General features: G+C 45.1%; 2 protein-coding genes across 4 annotated transcripts; one reads left to right on the top strand and one right to left on the bottom strand.

Annotated features, from left to right (window-relative positions):
• The first annotated feature begins 507 nt into the window (after positions 1 to 507).
• LOC147963332 (wall-associated receptor kinase 5-like) lies at positions 508 to 5,367 on the top strand. 3 transcript variants are annotated; one of them, XR_015608575.1, is made up of 4 exons: positions 508 to 1,469; positions 2,773 to 3,264; positions 3,671 to 3,820; positions 3,967 to 4,099. XR_015608575.1 is itself a non-coding variant. In XM_087528412.1 (3 exons), exons 1-2 carry the CDS (start codon positions 584 to 586, stop codon positions 3,258 to 3,260), a joined length of 1,374 nt encoding a protein of 457 aa, XP_087384538.1. In that variant the 5' UTR covers positions 508 to 583; the 3' UTR covers positions 3,261 to 3,264; positions 3,671 to 3,823. The 3 variants fall into 3 exon arrangements, 2 of the variants coding, with proteins under 2 accessions (XP_087384538.1, XP_087384539.1); XM_087528412.1 differs by lacking the exon at positions 3,967 to 4,099 and having other exon boundaries at positions 3,671 to 3,823; XM_087528413.1 differs by lacking the exon at positions 508 to 1,469 and having other exon boundaries at positions 3,126 to 3,264; positions 3,894 to 5,367.
• A 13,108-nt stretch (positions 5,368 to 18,475) lies between these two features.
• Positions 18,476 to 20,650, bottom strand: LOC147963331 (uncharacterized). The gene is made up of 4 exons (XM_087529092.1): positions 20,133 to 20,650; positions 19,802 to 19,880; positions 19,666 to 19,720; positions 18,476 to 18,578 (listed from the first exon to the last, which is right to left on the bottom strand). Exons 1-4 carry the CDS (start codon positions 20,283 to 20,285, stop codon positions 18,476 to 18,478), a joined length of 390 nt encoding a protein of 129 aa, XP_087385218.1. The 5' UTR covers positions 20,286 to 20,650.
• Between the last annotated feature and the right edge of the window lie 6,071 nt (positions 20,651 to 26,721).

The raw sequence follows: 26,721 nt of genomic DNA, 5'->3' as shown, positions 1-26,721 counted from the left end.
AACTTTATATTAGAAAATATCAATATTCATAATATGAAATCAATGTTATCAGATGCACCATGAAATGTATTTTCATACTATATAGTTATAGTAATATAGATGTTTATATTTTTTAAAATAAATTTGGTCAAACTTTGTGTAATTTGACTTTGACCAAATTTTATACGCGGAGTAAAAAAAACATAGGGAGTACTACAGAAATATCCAAAGCCGTTCACTTCACTGACTTGTTCTTTCCACAGGTACGTGTTACATCAAAAATTAAAGCCGACCTTTTGTGGCGCAACATTTTATTTCTAACCCGTGGTAGGGTGTACTGAACTGTTCAAAGACGTTGCCTGCCGCGGGAAACGCCGATGGAAAAAAGATGCTGCATTTATGGTAGCGTGTCAGTGGTCTTTCTTTTTTTCTCCGCAACGCCGATGGAATGTGTAATTTTGTTTTTACAAAATGGAGTACTCCAGTGTAATCCCGTTTAGCACAGTGATATTGGACAGGTATATATGTGCAAGAGGGCCAACGCTGGAAGCTAAAGCAGCGAGGCACCTAAAGCTCAACACGCCATTTTCCCCCAAATACTGTGATGAAGAAGATGAGGCTCCTCTGCTTGCTCGTGCTGCTGTTGCTATGGACGGCAATGGTGCGAGCATCCGCTGGCGTGCAAGGAAGCCAGGCTGGGAACAGGAGCTGCCAGAAGAGCTGTGGAAACCTCAGCTTCGACTACCCGTTCGGCATAGGTGCGGGCTGCTTCCGGCCGCCGCAGCGAGACTTTGAGCTCTTCTGCAACGACACCCATGGTGGCTCGCAGCAGCCCAGACTCTTCCTGCACGACGGCATCACCGAGGTAGCCGATGATATCATCACCAGCGATGGCGATGCCCCACAACAAATTGAGGTATCATTTTCCCATTCCGTCTCAGTGAGGCCTGAGTTCGATGCCTACAACATATCCTGGGATCCTGGGAGATCTCCCACTGGCTATTCTTTACATTTAAACTTCACTGGTTGCGACTTCGACATGTATGTGCTCGAGCACGACACCAACAAGACAGTGGGTCAGTGCAATACTACATGCCCTGACGAAGATATCACGGATACGGTGGCCAGGCAGGACTGCAACGGTACTGGATGTTGCTCCGCCTATATTGACTTAGAGTCTGCAACTGGCTTGGACATCAAGTTTGTCCGCCACAAGATTGGAAAGCTGAAGTTCAAAGCACACACTAACCCAAGCTCCATATGGGATACAATTGCGGTAACCAGTGATTATGCTTATATTTACTGGGCTATCGCCGTTGATGAAGCTGGCCCCTTGCGAAACAGCAAAGATTATGCATGTCTCAGCAACCATAGCAGCAGTTACCTGCGGGATCAGTATCAGTATACTGCTACTCCGGAGTATTATTGTCACTGTGACAGAGGTTACCTAGGCAATCCATACATAACCGATGGCTGCTCACGTGACAGAGGTAATTACTCTAAGATTTAAAAAACCTATTTTTTCTTAGTCAACTTTTTTTCTTACAGTATGTACATACAGCAAATTTTCTTCAACAGTATACAGAATTTTTTTTGAACAGTAACCAATCTTGTTCCCACATGCTCTCCTCTTTGGCGCAGCCAAGGCAACTCTCACTGGGTCGTATTTTAGTCTTGTTTCTTGCATGATGAGTTTATATATAGATATGGTTTCCCCAATGCATCGTATCCTAAAATGTCGCATCTTAGGGGTAAAAAGTCGTTTTGGATTTTGGGTTGATATGCTCCAGCATGAAAATAAAAAACGTAAAAAATATAAAAAAATTCTGATTAAAAAACTTAGCATGGACATGTCTCCTAACTGCATGCACATTTCCGTGAAGAAAACAGGCTTTTTTTAGCATCCATTTTTTCCCAAGACCACCCACAAGTCTTTTCTTCACGAAAATTTTCAGGTACTTAGAAGAAACAAAAATGTTTATTGTAAAATAAATCTGATTTTTAAAACTATTTTTCTTAAAGAAAATATCAACATCTACAATACTAAAGATATACAATATGAAATTTAATTCCATGATACATCTAACGATATTTTTTTTGACCCCGAAACCGTGGAACAATTGTTCTACGGTAATTTTTCATTAATAAAATACATCTGTCTCTCCTTACTTACAAAGGTGCCTCTTAGACTTTTGTCCGCGTGGCCCGGCTAAAAGCATGTACAACTTGGAGCACTTGGAGAGGCCTACCTGTTACCATCACGACTTCTAAAAAATATCTTTTTTAAAGAGAGGATAATCTCTAGCCTTTGCATAGATTGATACACGCATCCATATATTATTTACTATTATAATAAATGACAATCAATGCCAAATATGGAAACTGAACAAATCGTCTTGCAGAAACAATTAAAAATCAAGGCCATCCACTTTGAACCTGCTTCACGCAGCACCTCTGTAGTCCTATCATAAAACTTATGACCATGGAACATAATCCACCGGTCAAGCAACATGTGACCTAACAAAGGGCGCAAGGATCGAAGACAAAATCCTTGAGAAGGAATCACTGTTCGCAATACATTGTTAGTTGGTCCAACCATACTCAAACATGGGGATATCACCCACCCGAAAGTAGAACTTCAAGCCAACACCTTCAACAAGGAACGACATGCAGACGTGGACGCTGCCTGATCTAGCTCATATACATTTGGCATGTGGTTCTTTCATAGTAGTATCTGGTTAATAAAGCTCTAATTCCCTTGAAATAGATGCACTGACCTTTTTATGAAATCAGGGTACGATCCGATACAACGGAAGACCAACTGCTCTAGATGGTGTGGGAAAATCAGTGTACCTTTCCCATTTGGACTAGAGGATGGTTGTTCTGCAAGGATGTCATTTCAGCTCAATTATACAAATTCTTCTTTGTCTACCCTCCAGTTTCTTGACATGAACTACAATACAGAAGACATCACTTATGTAAAGAATATAAGTATCATGGAGGGGCTAGTGAATGTTAAATATAGCTTATATGCCGAAGAGTACCTTTCGGTGAGAGTACCTCAAGATCTAGGCCTCTATGTTGCCTCCGCAGGTGTAGTACCACAGCAGTGGGCTGTAGCCAATTTAACATGCCACGAGGCACGGGAGAATAAGACTGGATATGCATGTGTCAGCATGAATAGCACATGTTTGGGTGTCAAATCTGAACGAGAATATTATGGTTACCGTTGCACATGTATGGCCGGCTTTAATGGGAACCCATATATTGTGGATGGGTGAAAAGGTACACACTGCATCTCCCTGCCTCCTTCTCGTTGTGCACCTCCTAAATACTACTAATATGCAAAACATACCTTTATTAGGGAATGCCATAATAAATGGGTGATCGCACACCTTCTCGAGAATTGATACCTTTATATCTCAAAGTAAAAAAACTTAGATATGCAAAAAAAAATAACATGATCAAGCTCCACCTCTATACATACTTTGTGCACATGGTAACCTGTAAATAAGTTGTCTATGCACAAAGATCTATATGAGTTCATTCTATAATTTCTGATGTGCCCCTAATGATAAATTACATAAAGCTCAAAATAACCAGTGCTGGTATTACGTGCAGGCACTAATGGGCAACTTAATTACAATACTTATGTATTTTAATCTCGCATTATATATACTTATTGTTGCAGATGTTGATGAGTGCGAGACACCAGGCACATGTAATGGGATTTGCCATAACACTAAAGGAAGTCACTATTGCACTGAATGTCCTAGTAATACAGTGTATGACACTGCAACAAAGATGTGCACATCGACCAAAAAACAAAATCTGGTACTAGGTGAGTCCATGGTACAACCAACTCCACATAATGAGCTACATAAAATCCTTAACAGTGATAATGATCATTCCAGGTATCGCCATTGGGATTAGCGTTGGTTTTGGAATTATACTTCTCATGTCAATTGTAATATTACTCATCTGTAGATGGAAAAAAGACATCAAGAAGAAACTGCGAAGAAAGCATTTTCGGCAGAACCAAGGTCTACTCCTCGAACAATTGATATCGTCAGATGAAAATGCAAGTGACAACACTAAGATTTTCTCACTATCAGAGTTAGAAAAGGCAACAAATTACTTTGATCCCACACGTATCGTTGGTCGTGGGGGGCATGGCATGGTTTATAAAGGCATCTTATCCGACCAACGGGTAGTGGCCATAAAGAAGTCAAAAGTCATTGAGCAAGTTGAGATAAGCCAGTTTATCAATGAGGTTGCAGTCCTCTCCCAGGTAAATCACCGGAATATTGTGAAGCTCTTTGGTTGTTGTCTTGAGAGCGAAGTCCCACTGCTAGTGTATGACTTCATCCCTAATGGTTCATTATTTGGAATCCTTCATGCCAGTACCACTAGCAGCTCTGTCTTGTCCTGGGATGATTGTTTGAAAATTGCTGCACAAGCTGCTGGAGCACTCTATTACCTCCACTCGGCTGCTTCAGTATCAATATTTCATCGTGATGTGAAGTCCACTAACATACTCTTAGATGGAAATTACACTGCAAAAGTATCAGATTTCGGCGCTTCAAGGTTGGTTCCTATTGACCAAACTCATGTCGTTACAAATATACAAGGCACATTTGGATACTTGGATCCGGAATATTACCACACTGGTATGTTGAATGAGAAGAGTGATGTCTATAGTTTTGGTGTAGTACTTGTAGAGTTGCTGCTCAGAAAGAAGCCTATTTTTACAAGTGACTCTGGGCTAACGCAAAACTTGTCCAACTACTTCCTTTGGGAGATGAGGGAGAAACCACTTGCAGTAGCTACTCAAGTTCTCGAGGAAGCAACAAATGAAGAGATTAATGATGTCGCCAATCTTGCGGAGACTTGCTTGCAACTACGAGGTGAAGAGAGACCTACAATGAAACAAGTGGAGATGAAACTACGGTATGTGCGATCTAAAAGGTTGAGTTCATGTCAGGTTGTTGTAAAAAATGAAGACATGCAACCCTTGTTAAGTGGACAAAGCCAAGACACTCTTCCGAGGTTGACTACTCCGAGTGGTATAGCAGACAGAGTTAATATAGCTTCTCAAAGGAACCAAAATTGCTACAGCTTGGAGCAAGAGTTCATGGCATCGGCGACTCTCCCACGCTAGTCCATCGTGTTCTTAGCACTAATGTTTGGTTGTCTACTTTTCCTATTGAAGTGCTATATCATTTGCCTCCTATGATGGAGAGGGTAAAGTATACTCTACACTGTATAATGCACTAAATAATGGGCGGTTTACACTGTCCAGATTGGAAAGTTTCATTCTTATTCTTGTCTTAACAAAAATTGTAATTGTGCTATGGATGTACCATATTATTATTCTATCCCGGCCGCATTGTGAATTGTAACATTCTGTTTTCATGTGTTAAAACAATTAAAAGCAAAGGATGTGACAACGTGTTCAAATCCAAGTAATGTATTTTACTTGGAGTTGCCCAAATAAATGGAAAAAAGTCAGTATATTAATGCAACGCCACTCCAGTTCTAATTAGGGTATCTTGTTCTAGCTTTAAAATTACCTTATCAAGCTCCGGAGGAACTCTTGTGGATAGAAATGATGCATCAACCCTAATCCAAGCACAGAACCCAAACTGTTTCAATACTTTTGGGTCATCGAACATGGGCAGACACCAGACAGCGATCACCCTAAGATCCACATAGTTGTTGGTAATCAGCCAGTGGAGGTTCATATATGATGACTTTCCGTGCACCAAGGCATCAAACCATGCTTCGTTGATGCAAAACATTGCAGCAGTGGCAATGCCCGTCTGGCCCTCTGTTACGGTAGGCTTGGAGCCTGAACATTCCTTGATGAGGCGATATCGCAGGTTCGCTTGCTCATGTCGTCCACCTCAGCCCTCCTTCACCTCCTTGGCGATGCACCACAAAATGGTTGCGGTGGATACAAACCAAGATTATAGCTAGAAACGACACCATGTGCTGAATGGATCAAGTAGTAATTTTCTTTTTCTGTTACCGTTGTTTAGTAGAGTAGCAGCTAGCATCCGGTTCTAGCTGCAACGTATATATGGAAAGGCATAATACTTTACTTGCGAAATGCAGAGACCATTACATTCAGTAATGTGCTAAGTTCATTAAAGGGGATATATATTGATCTGTTGGTTGTACACCTCCAAAGCACTTGGTGATATACAAGTGAGTGTGGGTACAGCTTTATGCCTGAAAACCTTTTTCCTTTTCTTTTTTTCTTTCTTTTGAACAAATATAGGGCATAAGCTCAAGCAGAGTTAACTATTCAGACACGGGGAACCCTAGCGCCGCCGCCGCCAGGTCCCCCTCGCCCCCTCCCTCGCTTCGCCACCGCTGGAGGGGCCGCCGGCGAAGTCCGCGCGCGCCCCAGGGAAGGTGGCGGCGGGGCTTTTCCCCTCTCCGCGACATTGCGCGCGCATGCGCTGCCTGCGTCGCCTCGGGCGCGGGCGAGATGCAGGGCCGCGGGAGTGGCTTCAGCGTGGGGAGAGGTCGGATCCTAGTCGGGCTTGGCCGGATCTAGCTCCTCCGCCCTCGTTGGCCGCCCTCGATGGGGCTCGGTGGCTTCGTTCTGGCGGCCAGCGAGGGCTGGATCCCGGGGCGGCGGCTCTAGATGGCGGCGGATGTGTCGGCGGCTGTGGACTCGTGACGGGCGACGCGGCGGCCGCGGTGGTGGACGATCCGTGTATAAGACGCTTGATGGAGGCCATTGAAACAGATCTGGGTGAAGACCTGCTCGCGGCTGCTGCTGAGGCCGGCGATGGCGGCACTATTCGGTGTCGTTCCCTTGTTGAAGGCATCGCTGTTAAGAAGTTCCAGGCCACTATCTGCTACCTCCAGGGGAAACCCTAGATCAGTAGATCGGATGACGACGGCATTATTGTGTCGTTTCCCTCTTGTGGCATCATTCTTGGAGGTGTACACGGGCTCGAGGGACTAGTGGACAGAATAATTGGTGGAGCGGTGATTCATCTTGCACATTAATGGTGGCGTTTCTCGGCGGCGTGGCGCAGTGGAGACTCGGCGCCCGATGTGTGGCGAGGGACTCGCGCAGGAGGGTGGCGTTATCAGGCTTCGTGGTGGCGTCGATGGCAGAGAGGCCGGGCAAGGTGGTGCAGCAGTACAACACTGAAGATGGATTGGTGGCAGGTGGCTGCGGCGGCCTCGTACCCGGCAGGCGTCCTGGTTGAGGAGTGTGCCGGACTGGTAGGTGCCCCATACCTGGCAGGCGTCCTGGATGGGACATCAGGTCTTAGATGTTTAGGTTTGGCTGCGATGTCTGTTTGGTATTAGGCCCAGACTATCAACGCTCCTTCATCAATTGGATAGGTTGCTTATGCGGTGGCTTTAGTCTTACTGTTGTATGACTTTGTAAGGTCTTGTGAGAATAATTAATAAAGTGGTTGTATGCATCGCCCAGATGCAGAGGCCAGGGTCCTCCTCCTTTTCTGAAAAAAACTAATCAAACTACAGAACATGCAACATGTGAGCTAGTACAAAACAGACTCGCCAGCACAAATTGATGTGGTGGAATGGAAATTAAGGCACAGGTCAACAATTATGGTGCCCGGGGATTCTACTCGACCATTAGGAATAGGAGCGAGTAATTCAAACCAAAATCAACCAATTTGATTTAAAATCACTTGATAAATGAATGGCGCTACAACTACGAGTAATTACAGCGCAATGAGGGGCACTGGTACCTTTCGAAGGTTCGACGCCACTGTCTTTGTTGGTCGGTCCACCGCCCCGTCCCGCTCGGACCGACGATGACGCCAGAATGGAACCCCCCGGAGCGGCGACGCCATCGAGACTGCCGCCGCCGCGCGACTGTACGACTCCCACCGCACTCCTTAATTTGCCAGGCACTCTTCGCCGCCGGCCCATCGCCAGGCAGATTTCTGATTTGGAGTTGGGTGATTACAGTGATGCTATCCGTTGCTCCCGTAGAGTGAAGCAAAGCGTATCTAGGGGGTAAGTATTTATGCTTTAGAAACGTAAAGGTGTATTCTTCTGGTTTTACTAGTATTTGCATAACTGCGTTGGCTACCGACGCTAATGCTACTTTGCCTATTTGTTGCTGGGATGCCCCGTCTTCAAGGATGCAGAGTCAATACGATATTGTGAACTGTGGAAAATTAATAAATATATCTGCCCATAATTTTTGTGCCTGCAGTGGGTGACTAATGAAATTAGAGTACGAGGTACAGTATTACTGTTCACTCGGCCACTAAGCTAGGGGAGCTCACAGATTTGTAAATGTAAACCTGGGAGCTGCCAATTCAGTTCAGCGCTTCACAGGGCCTGCACCATTACTAAGGTGTGCTCTCCCTTCTGTCATGGAGCTCGAGCAGTTGAGACGGCCACAATGGAAAGTCACGGAGTTGCAAGTCCGGGAATTGCCCTGCATCCTTTTTTTGGCGTCAGTTCATTTAGCAGGGCACAACAGCCAGCCAACATCCGTTTCCCGCTGTAATGCCCCATCCAGCTGAACTTGCAAAACTTCATCCGGTACGATGACATGCTAATTAAAGAAATGCAGTGGGTTCTGAAAACGAAAAATTCCTACTGCTCGAAGGAAAAAAGAGAAATGGAAGTCACAGAATTGTAAGTCCGGGACTTGCCACCAGAGAAAGAAACATCTGTGAAATAAGTAGTAAAATTCAGTGTCTAGAGCAAACATACGTACATGTATCTCTTCCCTCAGGCTTTGTTCGGTTACACCCTGCCTGGAGGGGGTTGGAGGGGATTTGGGGGGGATTTGACTTACAGGGGAATCAATCCACTTCAATCCCTGTCAAACCCCTTTCAATTCCCTGTCAACCAAACGCAGCCTCAGGGGTTAACATGTCCAGGTCGTTGGTGTGATGTGTCAAACCTCTGCTTTTTTCTCCCAGGGGATGTGCTGCTCACAGTGCGTTGCCACTCATACATGTGCGAGTTGTCCATTCTCTTCCACCTCAACATGCAACTGGCAAGCGAAGTAAGAGCATGTACTACATATATAGATAGATGCAGTCATGACATTCAAGATATTCAGTCATTGGTTGTGGAGCTGTTCAGTAGTTCGGAGTACTATGATGATGTTTACCTTGTTAAGAAAAAGAAAGAAACAATGCTGTGCGGATGATGAGATGTCTGCTGCTTGCTCTACTTGAATGTTTTAGACTTTTGTTGCCTATCAGCTCCTCAAGGTTCAGTCGGGAGGGGAAACAGAGCAAGGGGCTGAGAATTCAGATATATTCGCTTTCACTTTTCAACATGAAGGCCCACACGCAGTGGCTCAACACACAGAGGGCATTCATTCAGGTTACTTACACCGTGGCAGGTAGACACCTGGTGTATGGAACGTGGTTCAACTGTGAACTCAAGCCTTGCCTCGACATGTCTGTTTCAGTGTCCTTTCTTCAGCATTCCAAATCCGAAGGATTCTGAAGAACCAACAGTTTGCTCTTTCTCCTATGCGTATGGTCTCCTCCTGCTCCGCTCCTCGATTGGTGTATATATGCAGAAATAGACTCAGCCTAAGGATGTCGAAAACCACTGATCAGAACACTCTTACCATTGGAGCCCCATTGTTGTTCCTGACCACCTCATTCTTCAGTGCTTCACAGTGTCCTCCGCTGTTACGGACCTACATACAGCAGTAGATAGACCAGAGCAGATCAAGCAACACGAGCAGACTAGAAGCAGAGGGTTGGGGATGGGGAAATTAAGCCGCTAGAACGGGCAGCAGTAGCGGGTAGTAGAAATTAAGAGCAGAGGAGATACAGGTTGGGTTCAGTTAGGCCACTTGAAGGAATGGCAGAAGAACGTATGCAGGCAAGCCCCTCTTTGGGCACAACCCAACCAAGAACCAATGACACAACGCCATGCAATCAAGGAATTGTCGGCTGCTGATGGGCGCATGTGGTCGACTGAAACGCCCAAGCTTCCTCCTCTTTTTGCCTGATAGAGACAGACTTGGCTCAGCCTTCATTCCAGTCCGGTCAAGGCAGTATCAGCAGCACAACCCCATAAGGCGGTATCAAGACTTCAAGGACTTGAGTCAGAGATTTTGTAACTGTTTTGTAATACGTATTACCTTGGCCTTACAATTTTGTGTAGTTGTCTTCTTCTTTTTTGCGGGGTGATTTTGTGTAGTTGTCTTCCTCTTTTTTTGCGGGGTAATTTTATGTACTTGTCAGGATGGCATATTTCTTAAGAAATAAAGGAAACAAGTTTGTGAGGATGATATACCTGCAGTTGCTTCTACTTCAATGTTTAAGACTTGTGTTGGTGGCTACTGGAGTTTCAAATAGATTTTATTGATTCCACAACACCAAAACAGGCAGAGAATGCGGCGTGATTAATTTGGAAAGAACGTGATGGGTTGGAACTTTGAGCCTCAACTGCTTGTTCAAACACCGAGTTTTCCTTTGATGCTCTTCTTTCTCGTTGAAATGCTTCAAAGGTTCATGAACATTTGCTGAAACTTGTGTGGGCTATGGCTCGTGCCATGGGTGACTGGTGAGACTGGTTACTGAACATGGACTGTTACACCGTGAAGTATTGCTCTGGCAGCCATTGAGCCACCGAAGGAAGCAGTCTTGAAGCTTCTCTATCATGGCTGTTCCTGAATGCAGTACCTTTGTTAGGACATGGATTTTCAGTTCCTGTGTATCCATATGATCAGAGCAAGTTGTTATTTTCTTGGCTTCACCTAGAAGACTGACAAACATTCGATGCTCTACTACAACAAAAGAACTACAGGGCGCCTGTCAGCAGCTTGTGATTTCAATGAGTGAGAGGAAGTGCTCTGTTACTATTTATTATCCATATGAAGAGAGCAAGTTCTAGTTGTGCCTTCAGACTGTAGCTGGAATGCAAGTATGGTGTTGCAACACACTCAATGCTCTACCACAAATCAAAGGAGGAATGGACAAGACATTTCTCAGTAGCTTGTGGTTTTTCTATGCATTGCTGGCCTGCCGTATTTAGCTGAGTGTCGGTGGCATGCATAGCCCAGTTTGTGTTTTCATTGTAACAAAAATACTACACCTAGTAGTTCTGCAACGCCTGGGCCCAGATCCGCCCCTGGTTGGTTGGACACTTTCTTGTGCACCTCACGAGTGATGATTAATCTTATCGGTTGGACACTTTCTTGAGTCATGAAGGATATCTGGTGAATCCTTTTTTTTTAGAAAATTGAATTGAGGGGGCTTCTGATGACCTTTGACCGCAAAGAAGGCTGGTTCCGTTTAACTCTCAACTGAAGCCTGCTTCAACATGTTCAGATCAGTGCCCTATCTTTTTAACTGGATTTTTGACTCCCGGGTGTACAGACACCCCACTATCACACTGTTCACATCAGTTTGAGTTATCTCGAGATTTGGACCAGTGCCTGCCACTCTTCTGTGATTTGCATAACGCAAACAGTAATCCAAGCAGTCCGCATAGGCACAGTTGATTTGAGATTCCTCTGACACTGCTGCAGTATAGGGCTTTAGCCATCGAGGCCTGTGACTCCAATAGTCGACAGCAAAGTTGACCATGACTACGCTTAGTATGAACTCGTTAGGGCACAGCCGCACAGTAATAAGCATAAAGTTTTACCTTCCCACGTGTATCAAGAGTGCACAGTACCATGATTTTTCTAATAGGAACACACACGACACAGTACCAGAATTAAGTGCTATATTTCCCTCCACTTTCTCTCTCTTAAAACTGCTCTCTCTACTCACTGTTCTTTTCTTTATACTATCATTATTTCTCAATCTCTCTCTCTCTCACGTTCAGAAAAAGTGTCACTCTCTCTCTTCTCTTGTTTCTCCTCTCTCTTCACATGTGACCAGTACAGTGACCTGGCTATCAGGCTGTCGCTCATGTCGGGATAGCACCCAAGCCTAGTACCTAGTGCATGCCTACTTTATTAGCTGTGTCAAATGGCCTGGACAACCCTACTGCCGCTGCAAATTGCTGTGACAGAGAAGACCACCTCACGAATCTCACAGGGGCTCAACGGATAGGATAAGAGGGGGTCGGTGCACCCGGGACCTATCACACCTTTTCGCTCACAGCTTCATGAAGCACAAAGAAATCACTATGCTACAGTACATGAAACAGTTCTGTAATATGGCAGCTGACAGATTTTTTGAAGCTATAGTACATGAAGCAGTGGAAATGCTGGCGAACATTCGGCAAACTTATTCACTATATAGATAGTTTTGAAAACTGTGTAGTGTGAGCTAAACACGATGCTAGAGTCCGAGTAGTACTCGCGTCCAAGTAGTACTCCAGGTAGTAACCGACTAAGTTTGCTCATAGGCTATGTTCAGCATATATATATGCGTGTACCCCCAGACTTTGTACCAAGACAACGAAAAGCAATAAAGAGAAAGCCAGGAGCGACACGCCCCTGTAGCCATCAAACAAGTCTACCGATCCGTTTCCTGTTGAGTTCGCCAAGTTGAGTTGAAGCTAGCTTTCACGTACGTGTACGTGTGCTAACCTACGGTGGCTACTGGTCATCGATTAAGGTGCCTGTGTGCTTGCTTGTCTAGCTAGCTTGCACGTACAGGTTGTTTCAGTGGATTTGGTCTACCAACGATCAAAAGCCAACATGTAGCGCTGGTTAAGAGAGATCATCCTTTCTTACAAGAAAATTTTCTCCTGAGTTGTTCCATTGGATGTTTAAGAGCAGATATCAAGCATGATGTGTGTGGACAAAGACATGCTGGCATTTTTTAAGCACATTGGTATGCCAAGAACTATGAAAGAGCAATTACTACTACAGAAGCTCAAAAACAATATTAGTTTAGACCCAGAGTGACTATATATATACACATGCTATTTCTAGAAATCCACCTCCTCCAATCCAAACACTGACAAAAATACGCAAGTGGCACAAAATCAGGGTAGCAGTCTTCCATTACAGACGAACGAGGGTTCGAGCGCCTTCAGGTAGTGGTTGGGCTTCACTTCACCCACTGTGGCCAGATATGCGCGAATTGGTTTTCCGTTCCCTGATGCGCTGCTCAGGTGCAAGGGACCTTGGCTATCTGCTGCCAGATGGTTCCGTCTGGTCAGCGCGAGTGTCAGGGACTGGCACGCTAGTGCTGCTGTCAGTAACCGCATCTACAAAATAAGAGGCATCAGACCAAGGAAAGCCAGGATTTGAAATATCTGACCAATGCAGACAGGACAAAGGAGAAATTTTACAGGGAACTAGTGTGGACAAAGCCAAGCTTTTAACACCAATTCAAATGTTTGTAGATGCAGCGTGGAAAGAGAAAGAGCAATCAACATCAACAGGAACAAGGAAAGCGGGCATAGGGATATTCATGCAGACTCAAAAGGAAGAAGGAAGATCTCTGCACTATACTTGGAAGCACAATCAACACTTCAGGTAGAAGCTCTAGTAATCAGATTAGCATCTATCATTAGTAAATAAAGATAAAAACTTATACCTGCATTGTTGATTATAGGAAACATGGGTACAGGCTATGCAGCAGGAGGTGGCACTGCCAACGCCAAGTTGTGTTGTGCCATCAACCCAAACCACTCATCCTCACCCTCGTCGATTTGTATGCTGGTCAGGCCAATGATGCCACCAGGCCCAACAATAGGGCGTCTCAACAATGCTTCCCTATGCCTTCTTCTGAAGATGAAAATGACGAGTCCAGCAGCCGCAGACAGAAACAACAGGGCCAACATCCAATCCAACCAGTTGTGACGCCTATGAGACCGTGGGGGCTGGACCGAGCCTGCTGCTGGGGGAACGTGGCGGCGGAGGGCTGCACCTATTGCTGATGTCAAGGACAAAGGCTAGCTATTCATCATCGTTGCACTTGATGTGGATGCTTGCCAACTCGCCGGCGTTAGCAACAGAAGAGAAGGCAAAGTATGCCTCATTCCTCACTATGCATAAACACAGTCTTCCCTTGCTAGTGATCGCAAAGAGCAAGGCGCAGCAAGCTTCAGATGGCACGGTCAGCTCCCGTTCACACTCGTTGACAACTCTGCGGGCAAGCTTCAACGCCTCACAAGCCGACCGGAGGCTCGAACCACCTGCACAAAAAATAAATCACAATAAAAATGAGTATTTTAGTGATCAGAAATCACAAAATGTTGTTCTAGATCTGGATCACAAAAATTAGTTCACAATAAAAATGAGATAACAATAACAATAACAATAACAATAACAGAAATAGTTCTGGATCTAGAGTCACAACCTTCATTGGCAGGCAATAGGTCATCAGCAGTAACTCCATCCACAATTCCAAACAGAAAGCAATAAGCTACAACATTTTGCAGGAAATGGAGCTGATGGAAGATGAAGATGATATAGAAGATGAAGAAAACAATGAGGAAGAGCTGGCAGATAACTCAGGGGAAGTAGCTACTGATGAAGTGATTTTCAGGCCACAACAAGTTTTAGTTGCAATGCAAGATGTTGAGATGCCTAACAAAGCAAGATACTAAAACCAAGTGGGGACCAGTGCAGACTCTGAGAAAAAGCTCAAGAGTGGACATTGGTGATAGAAGAATGTTAGAGATTGTTGTGAATAGCAAGAAGGTGCAAAACTTGTAGCCGGCAAAAATGACATAAAAGATATGGAAGAATATCCTAGGAACAATCAGAAGATATGGAAGTCCCCCAATAACATCCAGGAGGGAGGCATGGATTGTTTGAGCACATTGAGTTCTTAATTTTAAATTCACTACTCTCTATATCATTCAGGCATCCTACGGATTCAGACTCAAATGTATGCTAGCAGGCTAGAAGATTGACCAGTCTGCGCGGGTGCGGTTGAGTTCGGCGAAGCCGAAGCAGGCGAAGATGGCCGTGGGCTCGGCACGGCCGTCGAGGGGAATCCGCCCTTGGTCGTCGTCAACGGCGATGGCAATGAGCCAGGAGTCATGAATGATGAACTCACTCGTTAAAATCTTGCGTTGTCATCTCCTAGTGCATCGTCTAGTTCAAACGTACTTGAGACATGGGGCAAATTAAAATCTTTTATACCAAACATTTATATTTATTTAAAATAATTTACATTGTATCAGAATATTAATGAGTATAATTTCTATTATATAGTTGACATAGTTAACCACATTACTAATTGAAATGTTATATGTTATCATTTGTAATGTATATCACTAAATTTAAATAGTGTGATGTAACAAAAATTATCTTTGAGTTATTTTTTTATATTTGCATAATGTATATAGGGCATACGTATATATTTGTGTGTATGTGCACTTGTTCATGTATATTCTAGTATAATCAACTGACATATCTAAAGTTCATCGTCTAACTAATATCTCAATAACCGTTCATTGTCTAACTAATATCTGCAATATTTAATAAATAAAACTAATGTTTGATATTTTATTTGAACCTTTAGAAAAGTCTATTTAAATAAAGGAATATATAATGCTCCACTACTAGGGAAAATTCTAGTAGTAGTGTGTGATGAAAGCCTACCAGTAGCACGGGGACACGTGCTACTGGTGTAGTGCTACAACTATTACCGGCGCTACAACTACCTTACCCAGCAGTAGTGTTGGTCCTACCTACGCTACTGCTAACCTACCTAGCAGTAGCGTGTGTATAACCAGCGCTATTGCTATAATTTCTTGTATTTTTATTTTTTCTGCGTATTTGCGTTGTATTTGTACATGTTTTATAAAGTAGTCTCATCATATGGTTTTATGATCATGATGAGTTATTATATCATTGGGTGAAAGAAACATGGATTAGATTCAAGTGGATGGATCCAAAATGACCAAGTTGGATTAGTAATAACACTCACCATCATTATCATCATCATCATTATAATAACAACTCATCATCATCGTCATAACAACTCATCATCATCATCATCTATGAGTCATATAACAACTCATCATTCTAGCTAACACATTGTAGCACATAACACATCATCATAATAATAACAACTAATCATCATCATCATCAGTCATAATGATCACTAGCTAATTTTTCTTACTACCTAGGACCTAGTCCTCTCTCCTAGGTAAAATAGCATAAAACAGGTAAACCGATCAATCTCCAAAATGGAGAATGGAGATCCACCTGTTGCCAACTTTTGGCTTGCGCACACACATGTTGTCTCCAATCGGTTGCGTGCGCGCCTTCATTAGTTTGCTCCATTCTTTTATATTGAGTGTTCCATCTTTCAAAGAAATAGAGTATGCACTTTGGTAAGGCATCGGCGGAAACGACCATAAGCTAACCATATACATACTCCCTTCGGTAAGCATCAATTCAGGCACAACCTCGCCCGGGAGCTTCTGTTGAACAACATAATAACATATATAGTTAATAATGTAATTTACTTAAGAAGAATGTATGCAACGAAGTTATCATCATTAACAAAATTATACAAAGTTTTTGGCAATTAAGTTACCATCTTGCAACTCATGCACTAATGGAAGGTATCCAATATAACTTGGGCTGATAGAGTGATTGGTCTTATAAACCTCAACATCATCTATAAACGAGACAAGATATCATTTCTCCTCACAACTAAGCTTGGAGCCATAGCTATAGTACGTCCTGTCCACAAATTTCTGAGTATTTCTTGAAGATAAGAAATAAGCTGACAATTATAAATAAACAAGATTAGTAGCGTTGAACACCAAATATTTTTAAATAAACAATATGAATTAGTTAACAAATTAGTTCGACAAACTCACATTTAGGCAAAACTGGAGGCATATTCACATCCACCGAGATGTCGATATTATCATCAATATCTACATCTTTGGGACGAATATCAAACGTTATTTGTATGTTCTCCTGAAATCCGTATGCCTTACAGAGAGCCCAATTTGAGCAACCTAAATGGGAGTAAATAAGTGCATTGTAGAGCTTAACCGTAAATGCGTAACCATCTTTAGTCCCGAGATGAGCTCTCCTTGTCTCCATATTCTCAGATTCTTGGAAACCAAGCTTCTCCAAGACATAAGGTCTTGCATGGCAGGGGATGTACTACTTGAACTGAAAAATACAAAAATTACACGTTGAAGCAAAGAATCACAAGTCATGATTAATTACGAAGTGTCTTTGTTGCGTACTGTACAAACACCGAAGGTCTCTTCTAGCGTGACCGTGAAGTACTTACCATTTTGCAGGTGAGGCATCCTGTCGCACAAGCCCCGATCGTCACAATAGTATTTGCAATCCAGGATCCAATCAACGTCGGACATTTCTTGTGTTCAAAATTCAAAGATTATAAATTGACTGGCCACTACTATAACAATATGGTGGGCACTCCCTCTCTGATATTGCGACCGTCGGTGATGGTAGTGTCGTGGTTCTAAGTCCTACAGTAGAATGGGGGTAGGAATGTAGAGGCAAGATCCTAGCTATGGAGGAGTTGTATACGCAAGTTTTACGAGTTCAGGCCCTTCTCGGAGGAAGTAACAGCCCTACATCTCGGAGCCCGGAGGCGGTCGCCTGGATTATAAGCGTGTGAGTTACAGGGGGTGCGAACCCTTGTCCCAGAGGAGGGGGTGGCTTATATAGAGTGCGCCAGGACCCCAGCTCCCCTCCGTTACACAGGGTTCAATGTACATTAAGAGGGGGGCGTTACTGGTAACGCCAGTAATAAAGATACATAATGACCATTAAAGCTATGACTTAATTCTCGACCATTGCAGAGCAGAGTGGCTTTAGATCTCCCGGTAGTCGAGTGATTGCCTACGTGGTCGAGTGTCTTCAAGACTGTCGAGTGGAACATAGCTTCACGGTTGAGTGGATGATGATTCTTCTTCGAATGCTTCTCACTACATCACAACACTGATGTAGGGACAAAAAACCGCCGGGAGAAAGCACATTATAGGGCAAACAAACTGCCGGGACAGGTTTTCTCCCGGCAGATAGAACCGCCACAAGAACGGCTGCCGGGGATTACTTCTCCTGGCAGATAATTTTTTCCCGGCAGTTGCATTGCCGGTGCCCATCTATTTGCTGGCAGTCCACTTTCTCCCAGCAGATTAGTCAAGGCACGTGTAACATCAATTACCGGCAGTCTTGCTGCCTGCAGAAGCTCATTTTCCTGGCAGTTCTTATGCCAGCACATAGATTTCACTTCCTATTTTTTAGACATCCCTTATGTAATATCCATTCATTCTGTTCAAACCATCAGTACATACCACACGATTTATACACACATTTCACTCAAAGTAACATGTCTCATCCATACACTTCAATCAGAGTAGAATGTAGCCCTCACCCAGAACCTTAAAGTTGGTTCGATAAATTAACATAACAACCATATGTATAAGTTGGTCGTGCCACAAAAGGTACAATACATCATGTTTCTAAATGTGTGCCACAAAAGGAGTACATATGTTTCTAGGGTGTGTCACACAAGCAAAATGAGCATATACTGGCTTAACAACCAGCAAAATGAGCAGAGCAAGTGTCATAATCACTCTATGAACTTAATTATAGGTCTACCAAATCTTCACTAGCTTGAAGATCTTCCAAATCTCCCAACTCTTCAGCAGATTGAAGATCTTCCAAAGCTCCATCAACTCTGTAGGGAAATCTGCAACAAATAGAAAACTCAAAATGGAGCTCTTGTTTCAGATTTTAAATTAGCACATTAAAGATTTTGACATGCTTCATTTTTTAACTCGTCGGTATAAATAAAACTCTTCTAAATGTGCAGCATCTCATCATCACAGCAAGCAAGGTTACATCAATAGATCAAGAAAGATTTGTTTGAAGTACACATAAAAAAAATCTTCATGTGCAAATAAGCAAAACAAAAAGCTGTACAATGAACTTGCAAAAGCTGCTTAGTCTAAAAAAATACAACCTACTAGTGAAAGCTATGACTAAACCTGAGTTAAACATGTATCTCTGGAGTTAATATAGTACTCTGAGTTCGAATCTTTTTTTGCACCGAGTTAAACTCAACAAATAGGCAAAGCTCTATACAGTACTATATTGAACAAATAGTTAAAACTGTGTACAAATAGGCAAAAGTCTGTACTATAAACAACACAGTAGTATCCAAGTAGGCAAAACTCTGTACTATACATCGTACAGTAGTACAAATAGGCAAACCTTTGTACAAATAGGCAGGGGCAGGCCATTGGTTATTGGTTTCTCTATATCATAGGAAAAAAGAAACTCATGAAATAACCATTGGTTACAGATTTATCTGTCTATCTCATGCATCTTAGCTTGTTTTTAATAGAGTTCATTGAAGAGAATACCCTCTAGCAGACTAGCAAGCCAAAACTGGTATGAGGATCAGTTTTATACGCCAAAACAAGTCTGAAATTCTGTACTGTATAGTAGAGTTTAACACTGAGTTCTAACTCACAGTCAAAAATCTTTCATGTTCAAATAGGCAAAACATGCTCAGTTTGAATCTTTCCTTTTTTACTAAGATAAACATTTGTACTGAGTCTCCAGGAATGACGTAAAAGATTTCAGCACAGTAGTTACTCTATGAAATATTTTTATTTTGTAAACTTCAATACTGTACAGAGTCGAGTGCATGAAATTTCTTGGAAACATAAAAACATAAAAACAAAATATGATTATGTCGCCTACCACTCTACCTCAACGACCCAGCTAGCATGCTAGAATAAGATTCGATCTCAAAGAAACATGCATATTACCTCAGCTTGCTTGTGGTCGTATTCCTGCTTTCGTCATGGACTTTTCCACTTCCAACTGCATACATAGAACGAAAGCTTCTTAAGCAATCAACCATGATAGTAATTGTTAAGTTCAATCATAAGAACAAAAGCTCACATGCTTGTATGGACATGCGATACATCATAGCGCTTCCCATTAGCCAATCCTTCAGTTTGTCATCCACAACATAGTACATCTGCTTTCAAGCAAGTGTAAATGGAGAGTGTAAGGGTGATGTATTAGATAAAGGGGAAAGTTATACTGCAAGTCATCGAGAGATAAAGGGGCAAGTTATACCAGAAATCATACACATTGTGCATTTTAGTGCTTTTTTTCCTTCTTCCCCTTCGTTTCTTGATCCAACTCATGGTCTAAACATGGAAAATAGTTACTTGGCTATCATCCATTTAACTAACAGTCTATATACATAGATTTTAGAGCTACACACCTTCATGCTCTTCAATGCCGTCACTTGGCATGTCATCAACATCTCTAGTCGTTTGGGACCTAAGAACTCGAGCATCTCATCGTAATCATCTAGGTCGATCTCCTCTTGAACATCATCAGGTTGAACCTCGTCATGGTCACTAAGATTGAGCATCTCATCGTAATCCCCATCCCACTCTTATCCATTCTTGACCAATTTCACTAAGATTGCCTAACATGAGAAAGAAAGAATACTTCTATTAAGGAAAAAAAATCTAGTAACAAAAATGCATATCGTCCGTATCTAGTACAGGCAACAAGAAATACAATACGGAGAAGGAATGTCATCACACAACAGAATATAATTAACTGAAACATGTCATTTCAGAAAATACAATAACCAAAATAGGAGTAAGAATGTCATCATCTATATCATAAAAGCATAGCACCTATTCTGTCCACATATGGTATTTCACACAACACAAACAAAGATGGTAGTAGGTGCATCAACTAAACAAACAAACACTTAAAATAATTAGCTTTGTTTCACCTCAAATTAAAATGACCTCCAAAGCTCAACTAAACAGTCAGGTGTCAACCAATTTAATTACGGTATGCACTTGTTAATCACCAACAGTACATGTCCTTTGATCTAAAGGGCTACTAACAGTAGTAGTGATTGTTTTTAGACAACCAAACAACCTTCAACCCTGTCTGGTTCATGGTTTTTTCGCTGTTATCATATCAAAGCAATTACAAACTGTTGATTTGTTCTAACTGCCGGAATAGTTCAGTGCTGAAGTATAGGAGGGCACATTCAGAACAAAAAAAGGGCACAAAAATTGCAACATCTCACCTGTCAAATGAAGTATAGGAGGCAATGAAGTCCATGGAAAGGATGTTGAGGAGAGGGTCGACGACCTGTTGCTTCGGGGGCGCGTGTGGAGGAGGCGGACCCACGGCTTGGTGCTCGGTGAAGCTTTCGGGGAGGCCTGCTCGAGGAGTAACTGCGTGAGTAGGTTGGTGGCGAGGATGGTGGCTGCCGGTGGGGTGGCTCGGCGACGATGGTGCTGTTCCGTGTCAATCGGGTGCTCGGCAGTGCTGCTATGGAGTGAGGCAACGACAGTAGTGGACAGTAGTGGTCGGCAGCAGTGGGTTGGTTGTTGGGGGCGGCGGAGGGGCTGCCGTGATGGAGGACGACGGCGGAAGTGCTCGGTTGGAGAGCTGTCGTCGGTGGTGGGATGGTTGGGGGCGGAGGCCTTGCAGTCCTGTGGAGGGTCTCGATTTGTGGGCGGCAGAGGGGTTGCGGTGGTGAGGGGCTATGCCAGCGATGGACTGAGTGGAAGGCGGCCGCGCGACGGCGGTGGGAAGCTTTGGGGGCGGCAGCGCGCGACGGCGGTGGGAAGATTTGGGGGCGGCAGTGCGCGGCGGCGGTGGGAAGGTTTGGTGGCGGCGACGGTCTGGTGGAGGGGATTGGGAGTGGATTTGGGGGCGGAGATGCGGTCTGATTTTTTTTATTTTTTTAGGGTTATGCGGTCTGGTGGAGCAGGACTACAGGAGGGCTGGCGCATGTATTTCTTCTTGGGCCTAAAATTCCGCCAAAGTCGCGCGCTCTTTTTTTCTCGTTGGCGCGCGCTTAGGGCCGACTTTTGGGTCTCACGGCAAAGGCGGTCTCTGGCAGACTATGGGCCAAAATTTAGTTCTCCCGACAGTTTTTGGGCCGTAAAATGTACCGGCAGTTACAGCGCAGTTGTTGCTCAAGTTCTCCCGGCAGTTCATATGCCCTAATGTGATTTTAGCGGCAGAAACTAATGTCCCGGCAGATAGTTTGCCCTTAGATACGTTTTTCTCCCGGCAGTTAACTGTTGGAAATATGCCCTAGAGGCAATAATAAAAGCATTATTATTATATTTCCTTATTCATGATAATTGTCTTTATTCATGCTATAATTGTGTTATTCGGAAATCGTAATACATGTGTGAATAACAGACACCAACATGTCCCTAGTAAGCCTCTAGTTGACTAGCTCGTTGATCAATAGATAGTCATGGTTTCCTGACTATGGACATTGGATGTCATTGATAACGAGATCACATCATTAGGAGAATGATGTGATGGACAAGACCCAATCCTAAACATAGCACAAGATCGTATAGTTCATTTGCGAGAGTTTTTCCAATGTCAAGTATCTTTTCCTTAGACCATGAGATCATGTAACTCCCGGATACCGTAGGAGTGCTTTGGGTATACCAAACGTCACAACGTAACTGAGTGACTATAAAGGTAGACTACGGGTATCTCCGAAAGTGTCTGTTGGGTTGACATGGATCAAGACTGGGATTTGTCACTCCGTATGACGGAGAGGTATCACTGGGCCCACTCGGTAATGCATCATCATAATGAGCTCAAAGTGACCAAGTGTTTGGTCACGGGATCATGCATTACGGTACGAGTAAAGTGACTTGCAGGTAACGAGATTGAACGAGGTATTGGGATACCGGCGATCGAATCTCGGGCAAGTAACATATCGATTGACAAAGGGAATTGTATACGGGGTTGATTGAATCCTCGACATCGTGGTTCATCCGATGAGATCATCGTGGAGCATGTGGGAGCCAACATGGGTATCCAGATCCCGCTGTTGGTTATTGATCGGAGAGTCGTCTCGGTCATGTCTGCTTGTCTCCCGAACCCGTAGGGTCTACACACTTAAGGTTCGGTGACGCTAGGGTTGTGAAGATATGTATATGCAGTAACCCAAATATTGTTCGGAGTCCCGGATGAGATCCCGGACGTCACGAGGAGTTCCGGAATGGTCCGGAGGTAAAGAATTATATATAGGAAGTGCTGTTTCGGCCATCGGGACAAGTTTCGGGGTCACCGGTATTGTACCGGGACCGCCGGAAGGGTCCCGGGGGTCCACCGGGTGGGGCCACCTATCCCGGGGGGCCCCATGGGCTGAAGTGGGAGGGAACCCAGCCCAAAGTGGGCTGGGGCGCCACCCCCCCAAGGGCCCATGCGCCTAGGGTTGGGGGGGAACCCTAAGGGGGGCGCCCCCTTGCTTGGGGGGCAAGCCCCCCACCCCTTGGCCGCCGCCCCCCTAGGAGATCGCATCTCCTAGGGCCGGCCACCCCCCCTTGGCACCCCTATATATAGTTGAGGAGAGGGGAGGACTTCATACCTCAGCGTTGGCGCCTCCCTCTCTCCCCGTTACGTCTCTCCCTCGTAGTATAGGCGAAGCCCTGCTACTGTGACGCCCTGCATCCACCATCACGCCGTCGTGCTGCTGGATCTTCATCAACCTCTCCTCCTCCCCTTGCTGGATCAAGAAGGAGGAGACGTCTCCCATCCCGTACGTGTGTTGAACGCGGAGGTGCCGTCCGTTCGGCGCTTGGTCATCGGTGATTTGGATCACGTCGTGTTCGACTACATCATCACCGTTCTTTGAACACTTCCGCACGTGATCTACAAAGGTATGTAGATGCATCTGATGACTCGTTGCTAGATGAACTCCTAGATGGATCTTGGTGAAACGAGTAGGGAAATTTTTGTTTTCTGCAACGTTCCCCAACATTAACTGCCAGCAATCAAGTGTTGTGGTGTAGTGTCTGGTTCTTTTAGAGATGTCCTTGGGGAAGGTATCTTGGACAGGTCCATGACCGTACCCTAGGTACATAGCTTCATCATTAGCCCCCGAATGGATCAGGGTTTGAGTGAGGAAGGAGTTGAGAACACTTCCGACCCATTTTTCGTGCTATGAGTATATCTTGTTCTGGATCAATGAACCGAGGTGACGACACCAACTTTTTTTCAGTCGCCTTGATCCATTCCTAGTTTTGGTCGAGTGATCTTTTACTGGAAGAGCTCCGAGTGATGATGTGGAGGAGATCTTCCGCCTGACAAGTTGTTCTGCTATCCGTGGATTTCGCGGGATTCGAATTTCGGGAAGCGCGCAGGGCGGAGGAGGCCGCAGTAATCGGATGGGATAAGGCAGGGCCGCCTCGATTTCCGCACCGCCTTTTTCGCCACATATCGTGCGCGCGACTTTTGCGGGATTTGATAAGATCGCGTGGGCCTACAAGTCGGTCACTCGGAAGTAACCTCATATAAGGCGCCAGACCGGGGTTTTTGAACAGTGTGTTTTCATTCTTCCCCCTCCTCCTCAGACTTCTCCGCCATGCCTGCTCTCGCCCCAGTGCCGCTGCTCCGTTCGCGTTTCGCCTGCGACGATGGGGAAATAGAAGACGGTGGCTCTGGAGCGAGCGAAGAAGGCGATGGCGAAGGCGAAGGAGAAGAAGTCCAGCCGGGGCGGATCTTCCTCGAGGGCTGGCCTGCCGCAGGGCTGGATCCAGGGCGACTGGATCCGCTCGGTGATTCGTCGGGATGACATCGACGACTTGGTCGAGGGAGGACTGATCCCCCACGAATTGGCGCGGCTTCCGGGGAACGAGACTGAGCCGCAACCTCGGGAGGGTGAGTGCGTTCTCCTCGCCACTCACGTCGACCGTGGGTTTTCCTTGCCTCCCCACCCTTTCTTTCGGGGTTTCTTGAATTTCTTTGGGGCGCAACTCCACCACTTTACTCCCAACACAATCGTGTGCCTTGCTGCCTTCGTGTCTTTGTGCGAGAATTTCTTGGGCTGCCGACCTCATTGGGGCCTTTTCAAGCACATTTTCACCTGTCGCTCCCAGACGGTAAAAAAGGCAATCCGAGTGACGAGAGGACACAAGTGATCCAGATGTGCGGGGGTCTTAGGGTTCAGATGAGAGGCAAAAGTTCCTTTCCAACCATGATCCTTCCCGATTCGGTCCGCGGATGGCAGTCGACTTGGTTCTACTGCAAAGACCAGCCGACTCCGGGGCAGTCGACTGGACTTCCTCCTTTTTCCATGGCCCGAGTGGGGAAGCCCTCCCCTTTGAAGGTGATCCCGGAGGATAAGGCGCAAGTTAAGGTGCTGGTCGAACGAGTAGTTCAGCTTATCCATGACAGGGTGACCAGTATGGATTTGTTGGAGGTCTTCCTCCGACGACGCATCCAACCGCTTCAAGTTCGAGGCCATCCGATGTGGATGTATTCGGGTACTGATGACACCACTCGGACCCATCTGGAGGAGGTCGACGAGACCACGTTGGAGGGGTGACTGACGAGTATCACTGGAAACAAAGATAACCCCTGGGGAGCCAGGAGAATTCCTCCAGTCGACCAGTCTTACGAACCAGACAAGGTCTAATTCTGAACTTCCGACTGTAATCTAGATTTAATCGTGCAGCTGTTTATGCTTCGTCGACTGACTTTGTTCTGCTTGTTTTCCTGCAGGCCCTTACCAAAATGTACTGGATGCCCAATGAAGAGCAGGAGCAAAATCCGGAGGGGGAGGCAAGCGGAGGCGAAAGTGGCGAGTGGCATTCTGACGGAGAGGGGAACGACGAGAGCGACGACTCGAGTGACGAAGAAGAAGTCGACTCGCCTCCTCGCAGGGAGAGGCGATCCAAGCTCGACCAAGACCGGGCGAGCGCCCGTGAAAAGGCGATCGCTCAAACTGGCCATTCTTCAAAGCGTCCTCGGACGTCCTCTCCGGCACCGACTGAGAAAGCCTCAAAGCAGTCCAAGGTTGTAGTGCAGAAGCCTCGGAAGGCGTTGCCGAAGATTAAGATTGATATCCCTGTTGCTTCTGCGTGAGTGTTTTTCTTTCGCATTCACTCGACGTTCTGTGCTGTTTATTTTTCCTTTGATTTGACCAGATGAATCTTGAAACTGGCAGTGCTGCTACCTCTGGGACTTCAGCTTATAAGGACGAGGATGAGGAAATGGAAGATGCGGTCACCTCCAATCAAGGTACGATCTTCGTTATTCTGTCTTCTTTTTGTCGATTGAACTGTAATATATCCAATCGGGTAATGTAATTTTGGCGACTGATCTTTTAACAGCTCCCAACGTCATTGACCTCCCCGACGATGATGAGGACGAGACAGAGAGGCCTTTGGGGAGGAGGAACAGGAAAACGTCCGCTGGCAAGATGCCTCAGTCGACGCCGGTGGCGGAACCAGTTGTTCAGGACGCCGGTGACGCCAATCGGACTTCTGTTTCCTTCGTCATACCGCTGTCGAGTGTTCTACCTTCTGCGTCGACTGCCCAAGCTCCTGTCGATCCACCTTCAGTTTTTGCCACCCATCACGTCCCAGAGGACGAAGTGAACATTACTAGGGAAAACCTTATACACAGAATATTACCAGCAGCGCTCTTCAAAATACGACGCTACTGCTATTTAGCAACAACGCGTGCCGGAAAAATGCGCTGCTGAAAGAAAAATAGCAGTAGCGCGTCATCTCTAAACCGCGCTACTACTCTAATTGCCATGACCTCGCCGTCCAGCTAGTTATAGCAGTAGCGCCTTACACCGTACCGCGCTACCGCTATTCTCCTTACCTGTAGCGTTTTTTCATACCCGCGCTACTACTAACCCTACCTTATCACCACGCGGCGGACCCTCTCTCACTCACTCTCCCTCTCAGTCACTCTCGCCCGCGCCGATAACCATTGTCGTTCGTCGTCGCCGCCGCCGCCGCCGTCGTCCGTCCGCCACCGAGGTACTCCCTCCTTCCGTCCCTCAT

The sequence above is a fragment of the Triticum urartu genome, chromosome 6A (assembly GCF_056163025.1).
Source record: "Triticum urartu cultivar PI428250 chromosome 6A, HENAU_Tu73, whole genome shotgun sequence".
NCBI lineage: Eukaryota > Viridiplantae > Streptophyta > Magnoliopsida > Poales > Poaceae > Triticum > Triticum urartu.
Note: the sequence above shows the minus strand (reverse complement) of the source record. Positions and strands in the feature narration are given on the sequence as shown.